Here is a 7,303-nt window from a genome sequence, read left to right as displayed (position 1 = left end):
CCCCCCGCCGCCGCTGCCGCGAGCGAGGACTATCGATGTCCGTGGCGTCTCCTCCTAAATCGATTTTGCTATCCAGCTGGCTCTACACGTGAAGAAACCGCGTGTCGCTTGTCAGGAGTATTAATGAACGAGATGTTTGAGCTTAATTTTTATCTCGAATACGCAATATATATAGAACTTTAATTTCTTTAAGACATTGTCGTTTATTATTATTATTAAACGGACCAACTGTTCGATTTTTTCTCTTCCTCTTTACTCGCTCCATAATTAATACTATATGTATTATATAAAAATTATATCAAATGCTTCCCAGAATTTAGATCTCAAGTCTGGTGAAGTCTTCATTAAAAAAAAAAATGAGAAAATTACAAATTGTCCTTTCATTTACTATCTGAAGAAAATCTCCATGATCACAATCTTAACATCGCCTATAAGTTTCTGACACTAAACAGCTGATGTGATCGGGATATCGGCCACCCCGTATCTCCACGTATAATTGCTCCACGTTTCGCGACGCTTCCTTTTTAAGGCTGGTAACGGCGTGGCCGCATAGCTAGACCGCATGACGCCAGACCCGCATTAAAGCCGCGCTTTTACGGCTCGGGGAGTCCCTCCTTTTTTTCCCTCCCCCTGCCATCCCATAGTGTCCGAGCGAGGCAAAACGAGCCCTAGTGGTCCTCGATAAAACAAAACGCGCAAGGGAATCCAAGAGAAAGCGAGCGAGAGAGAGAGAAGAAAGTGTTCCAAATCATGGAGGATGAGAAGGGTGGGGAGGAGAGGGTACGACTACGCGCACACAATGGAGCCCCGCGGGAAGAGGGACGACCGGGAAGAGCAAAAGCGGCGAATTAATTGTCGCTCGCCCAGCTCGCCCAGCTCGACCCGCCGACGAAGCCGCTGCGATCTACGGGCCTGATTTGTAGGCCGCGCGTATATATCACCGCGGCCACACGCGTGTGCGTACTTGATTCCCTTCTCCTTCCTCCTACGTTTTCCTCTCTTTCCCTCTTTTCCGCTCGGAGACGACGGAGACTCGCAGGTCACGATGTGACTGCACCGAAGACGGTGGTGGTGCTGGGTGGCTGACAATGAAACGAGTCCAGAAAAGGAGACAGTGTGTGTGTGTGTGCACAAGGGAGAAAGATAGAAAACAAAGAAGGAAGAAGAAAGAGAGAGAGAATGAGCGAAGGACGGGAGGGCGAGGATGATAGAGGAAAGAGAGACGAGGAGAGAAAACAGAAATAAAGACAGGAGCGAGAAGACTGTGCGCGACCATACACGAAGGTGAGTTCAGAGGGAAGGGAGATGAAGAAGAGAGAGGGATAACTTAAGGATCTCTCCGCAGAAATAAGATAGAAAAGGATGATACTACGAACAATGCACCGACCGAGTCCCCCGTCGCTTTCCCCCCCCCCCCCCCATCCTTTCCCTCTCTGTGTCCACTCTTGTCCCCTCTTCCATCTCTTTATTCTTGTTTATTATTCAATGGGGCCAGGAGGTGCTCGTTAATTGATGACACCGGCCATAGCCGATCGGCGCGGGAGAGAAAGAGGAAAAGAAAGGGGTAAGGCGGGGAAGACCGAGTCGGACGTGGGGAGGAAACGGGGGTGGGAGAGACCGGCCTCCACGAGGACCACCATCGCCTTATTTATAACGCCGGAGGGGTAACCGAATTCACGATCAAAATCCCGCGTTTCGCGGCATTGATGGACCGCCGGGCGCTGCGCAACACCGGCGACAACTCTGGTATTTTCAAATGAATCCGCCCCTTTTTCCCTCGTGATACTTCCACATGGAGAAGTCGAAGGATAGGGGTGGAAGCGAGCTGTACCTCCTGCTCTGCTCACTGGCGTTCTCTCTCTCTCTCTCTCTCTATCTCGTGCCTCCCTCTCTTTTCATCCCGGATGACATCGACGAATTCCGCGGGGCAACCTGCTGCCGCGGAGATACCTCGGGGATTTGATTTCTATATGCAGGTGTTCGTTCATTCGTTGGCTCGATCGATAGATAGCGAGGAACTGCAAGATCGGATGCTTTCTCTCCTCCCTATGCGTTTATATCCGAAAAGCAAAAGACCCGATTTACACAATACTTTTCGTACTATAATAGTGTAAATAACATTCTAGTCTTCTAGCGAATTAGAAAAGTAACAGTTAAAAAATATAATTTATAGATATAACTATACTGTATAATTTTCACGTTTGCTAATTATTATTATTAATAAAAAAGCAACTCTAATACGAACTTATCTCGTTAGGTTGATGATTTTCAAATAATCGTACGTCTCAGTTAGAAGGGATCGCTTTTGATTCTTACATTATTGATTACGACACAAAATGAGATCCGGTAATCTTCCATTTCGCCTCTTCTATCTATCGAGTATATTGCTTTCCGATAAAATTGCCTGACGGAATGTAAACGGGGACGCGCGGTGATTATGCGCCTCGTAACGAGCCTAATTAAGCCCGTGCTCGGGGCTCGTAAAGTTTCATGGCGAAATGAAGATGCATTATCGGCCAGTAATATGCAGTAAAAGCCATCTAATGATAACGCTGGTATAGTAGCACAGGCTTCGTCAAGCGAGCATGTCGCAGCAACTTGTACATTAATCCTCTCATAAGTTTCAACCTATTACATAAATACCGTGGACAGATTTAGCAATTATTTCGAAAAACCCTTTTCACTGAAACGCTACTTTGTCGTAATAAAATAAGATTAGCTAGAATGTAATTTTTCAAGGCTTTAATTCTTAATCAAGACACGTATATAATATAAGGATTATTTTAAGAAAATAATCTCAATTTAACACGTTCTATTTATAAACGACAAAAACATGATTGATTTGAAATTTTTAATCTCTGTTGAAATTATTTATTGTACGAAATTATGTATCTTATTTCTATTATCCTCACTGTTTATTAAAAAAAAAAAAAAGTATATAAATAAATCTGAAAATATACTTAAATATGTAAATTATTTGAAATATTTTACAACAATGAAACGTTCTTCGTATTATTGCAGACTTCTGGGCCGTGGTTCCATGCACGTGTTCTCTAGCGAGCAATTTCAAAAGCTAATGGACGCGAGCGGCTTTACAGGTCCCTGGCATTCCTTGGTGGACCTCGGGGCAGGTGATGGCGCAACCACCGCCCACGTGGCGCATCTCTTCGAAAAGGTGTACGCCACGGATATCTCACCCCCCATGAGGTGGGCTCTGGCGAAGAGAAAATTCACGTATGTAAATTTCATCAAGTAGCGCGTCTTGTCTTTTGCGTTTTTTTAAATGGTACAATGCTGCAATATATGAAAAAAATTAGGTTATATTAACAGCAGTCTTTTAATAAAATTTAATTAAAGTCCTGGAAAATGTATTTGAAATTCACACAGAAATATTATTAGCCACCAAGATTTAGCCTCGACCATATTTTTATATATAGCGCTTATTACTTTACTACCCTTATAGAAATCTAATAATGGTCAATTTAATACTGAAAAAACAGCAGTTACTTTTATTTGGAGTACTAACAGTACTAAACAAGAACTTTAAATACTTAAAATAAGTAATTAATTTTTATCTTTATACTGTTAATACATCATTTTGTTTCGTGTAGAAATTCTTACGAATATAATGAAATCTATTTGGTTAACTTTTAAAATTTAACACGCTGAAACAGGCCTTAAAAGCTTTCTCGTAGATTTCTGCGAGTTTTTTTTTACTACTTTTAGCAAACGTCTGAAATTTATAGACAAAAGCACGACGTGTAACTTAATTTGCCCGAAATTAGCATATTCGTAATCAAGGGACGGAATATTTCTGAAATCGATTGTGTTATTGCAATCATTGTGCACATTTATATAAAGGCGATTCGATCTGAATATATTCTGCAAGGAATTTTTACTAGTTGGACGGAAATTTTTCAAATGGCAAAGCTCCCTTGCGAGCGTGGAGTCGCATATGCGAGAATGCGAAACAGATTACATTCTTTGAATCGAATACGTGCGGCCAAAGGTGGGCGGTGGAATCTTCGCTCCTTGAACGTGCATTTACATTTTCTCGTAACGGCGACTGCACACGCTCGGTAGACTCGCACGACACGTATTTTATCCTCATCACAGCTTAAAGCGCCTGTATTCACGACTTTCCTTGACATCTACGATACCGAGGAAATTACTTCAAATTCTTACCTTTACTTTTATGAATTATCGAGTAACTTTTAATTGATTTAGAATCGATCTTTTCGTCGCGAGATCCATTTTTTTCTCGTTTAGATTCAAATGAATAATTGTTTTTTATGACATTGTGTTAATAATAATAATAACTTAAAGTTTCTGTTTCTTAACACCTATATGATGGTGATTTTTATGTACTGCGGATTATCTCCGTGTCTAGAGTCATTAATTGTTAAAATGTCAACGTTTTATGAACATTGTAGTTCAGTTTATTGAGGTGAGGATCAGCCTCACAACAGTATCAGACTGCTCCCTGCCCTGATAAAGTGAATTACAATATTTATGAAATGTTGGCACACATTCTAACAATGAATCTAGACACAGAGATAACCCACGAAACGCGTACCTTCTTTATATAAAGTACCCGTGGATATATACATATATTACACATACATTATAAATTTTTCTTATTATACATATAAGAAATTCAAAGTGGAATTCCGAATTTTTAAAAATTAAAGGGTGATGGCATTGTTGATAAGCATATCTTTTTTTTCAGTGTAAAAAGTCCTCACAAGAAATCATCCACTATCTGTTGAAAATCAAAAAATTAATCAAAATTTATTACACTGTACAACGACGTGATTAAATACATCGAGAAAAAGGAAGGAATAGAATTTATGTAAATCCACGAACGCGTGAATCAGATCAGTAAGAAATCGGCCAAGTACGACGGTTCGCAGTTACTCGATACGGAACCTCGATAATGTAAGCACTCGCAATTATGCGCACCGTTCCCGGGCGAATTGAGGGGCCATCACAAGCGGTGTTATTACGGTTATCTAAAAAAACGTGGGCTTCATTATAAAGTGAGATAAGATAATTGATCAGCGGGTCCAGCCGGTCCCGTCGCGTATTCGCGCCGGCCGGGGCCGACCGATAAAGCGGCACTTGTCTGTCGACACTCGTGTCGATACGTAATATTCTCAACACGATGCGCCACTAACAAGTTTATTGCGCCGAATTGATTGGAGTAGAAGTTTACGATGGTTTTACACCCGGAGCGGATCGGAGCGGACGCCACTATCGGAACGCGCCGCCCTGAGTCGCTACTCGAATTTTAAATGAGCGTCCGTGGGGCGCGACGAATCCCGTAACTCGTTTTATACAACTTCAACTATCTCCGGGTACTCACCGTCCGCTCCGTGTAAAATTAGCCGATGTCTAGAGTTCCGTTCCTCGGCTTGCGTTTCTGAAAAAGAAGCTATTTTTGTCAAAGAGAAATTTCAATTCGATTTTCACTGCATATATCCTTTATGATGAGATGAACTCGCGACGTTTTATAAAATTTGAATGATCTGAGGGTCTATTAAATAAACAAAATTATTTTCAATTAGAGCATTAGACTGCTGTTAGCTATTGTTTCCTCTTAAAAATAAAACTAAAATAAAAGTATAGTGCTATGAAACGCTAAAAGTATAAAATTCCAAATATCCGAATAATTTACATAAAAAATACGAAAAATTTTTTCCCGAATATGCCCTTTAATTGTTCATTTTTTTGTGCAGAGTACTCGACGTGGAGAGGTGGCATCAGGAAGCTGGTCCTTACAATGTCATCCTCTGCCTGAACCTCCTCGATCGTTGTGACCGTCCAAACACTCTATTGAGGCTTCTGAGAACCTCACTGGCTCCCGGTGGCAGACTAATCGTCGCCTTGGTGCTGCCGTTCAGCCCCTATGTCGAAGTCGGCGAAAGAAATAATCACAAACCGTCAGAGTACCTACCAGTGCGAGGAAGTGGGCTCGAGATTCAGATAGTCAGTCTGATCGACCGGGTCTTCGCTCCGGTGGGACTGCGATGCCTCGTCTGGAGCAAACTACCGTACCTTTGCGAAGGTGATCTAGGACAGTCGTACTACTTCCTGGACGACGTAATCTTCGTGCTGGAGGCGCAGCCAGTTAATACACGATCCTGCGAGTTCGCGATAAACGACGGTGTTTCGCTAAAGAGGAATTTTTAAGGCTTCAAAAGCCAAGCGGGCTATGTACAGTGTATTTATGGGAATAACTAATGGGGGCCAGAGAGAAAAAGAAAGAAGATGATACCAGGCGTGTCTTTCACACTTGTAAAAACTTTAATAATTGCTGTCATGAGTTAGAATTATGCGAGAATACAGAAGAGCAATACTGGCAAGCGACGACGAGCTTAATGTGCAGACACAGCGGTTAGCGTTTGGTGTACGAATATCGATTAGCGATCCGAGTTAAAAAGGGAACGACGGATCGACAACGGTGCGCATTTTACAATCATTTATCATCTTACTGTCGAATTCGGTGCGGAAACATGTACACGGTCTCTATGGTATAGATATGGCGCGAGAGTAACGAGATTCGGAAACGAAATCTGTACTTATCCTTTTTCTATCTTTTCCTGATGTGCTCGACTTCGTTCGAGAGAACGCGTACCTTTAGAATCAAATCTTATCTTGCTCTAATTATCTAAACTAGTAGAAATTAACGGACGGCAAAGGAGAATATTAAACTAACGCACATTAAGGCAACAGTTGCAGCCATTGCAGTGATAAAACTGCAAAACGAATAATGGGAAACGAAACATTTTTAAACTTTAACGATAATTAATCTAGAACATAAAATAGATAACAACATTATCGTTGATAATAAAATACAGCGAATATAATAAAGAAACTTACTGCAATGCTGCGACTTTTGCTTAAAAAAAAAAAAATAAATAAATAAACGCACAAACTCCTCGTCACATCGTCAAACAATTGCGCTATCGTGTTTAAATCATCAATAAGATAAGATTTATCTCAGACGCAATTCCTAACATATTACGTATTTCGAATTTCTATTTCAGTATATTCGATCAACTCCCTTTCTCGTCAGACTCTGTTTCCGCGCTCCCTTTTCTCTATTTGGCATAAGTTGCAACGACTTAGTCATGGATATGCTTAAAATTGCGTTGATCACACGGATCGACCGATCGAGATACAAACGACGTTACGTTTGCATTTTTTTAATAATACGTAATATTTTATAAGAAATAAGTCCACCTAGTTATTGGAAATACACTTTGATGTGCAACAAGTTATCGTCGAATTATGAACCATA

General features: G+C 41.1%; 1 protein-coding gene across 1 annotated transcript in view; it reads left to right on the top strand.

The window, feature by feature from the left end:
- LOC108768064 (methyltransferase-like protein 9) overlaps positions 1 to 7,226 on the top strand; it is a 41,323-nt gene extending 34,097 nt beyond the window's left edge. The window contains exons 3-4 of the mRNA XM_018518299.1: positions 3,022 to 3,234; positions 5,739 to 7,226. Of these exons, the coding sequence (XP_018373801.1) occupies positions 3,022 to 3,234; positions 5,739 to 6,192 (667 nt within the window). The 3' untranslated portion in view covers positions 6,193 to 7,226. The remainder of the gene's footprint in view (positions 1 to 3,021; positions 3,235 to 5,738) is intronic.
- Positions 7,227 to 7,303: the final 77 nt, after the last annotated feature.

This window comes from Trachymyrmex cornetzi, unplaced genomic scaffold (assembly GCF_001594075.2).
Source record: "Trachymyrmex cornetzi isolate Tcor2-1 unplaced genomic scaffold, Tcor1.1 scaffold748, whole genome shotgun sequence".
NCBI classification, from domain to species: Eukaryota; Metazoa; Arthropoda; class Insecta; order Hymenoptera; family Formicidae; genus Trachymyrmex; species Trachymyrmex cornetzi.
The sequence above is the reverse complement of the archived record's forward strand: the minus strand, read 5'-3'. Positions and strand labels throughout refer to the sequence as shown.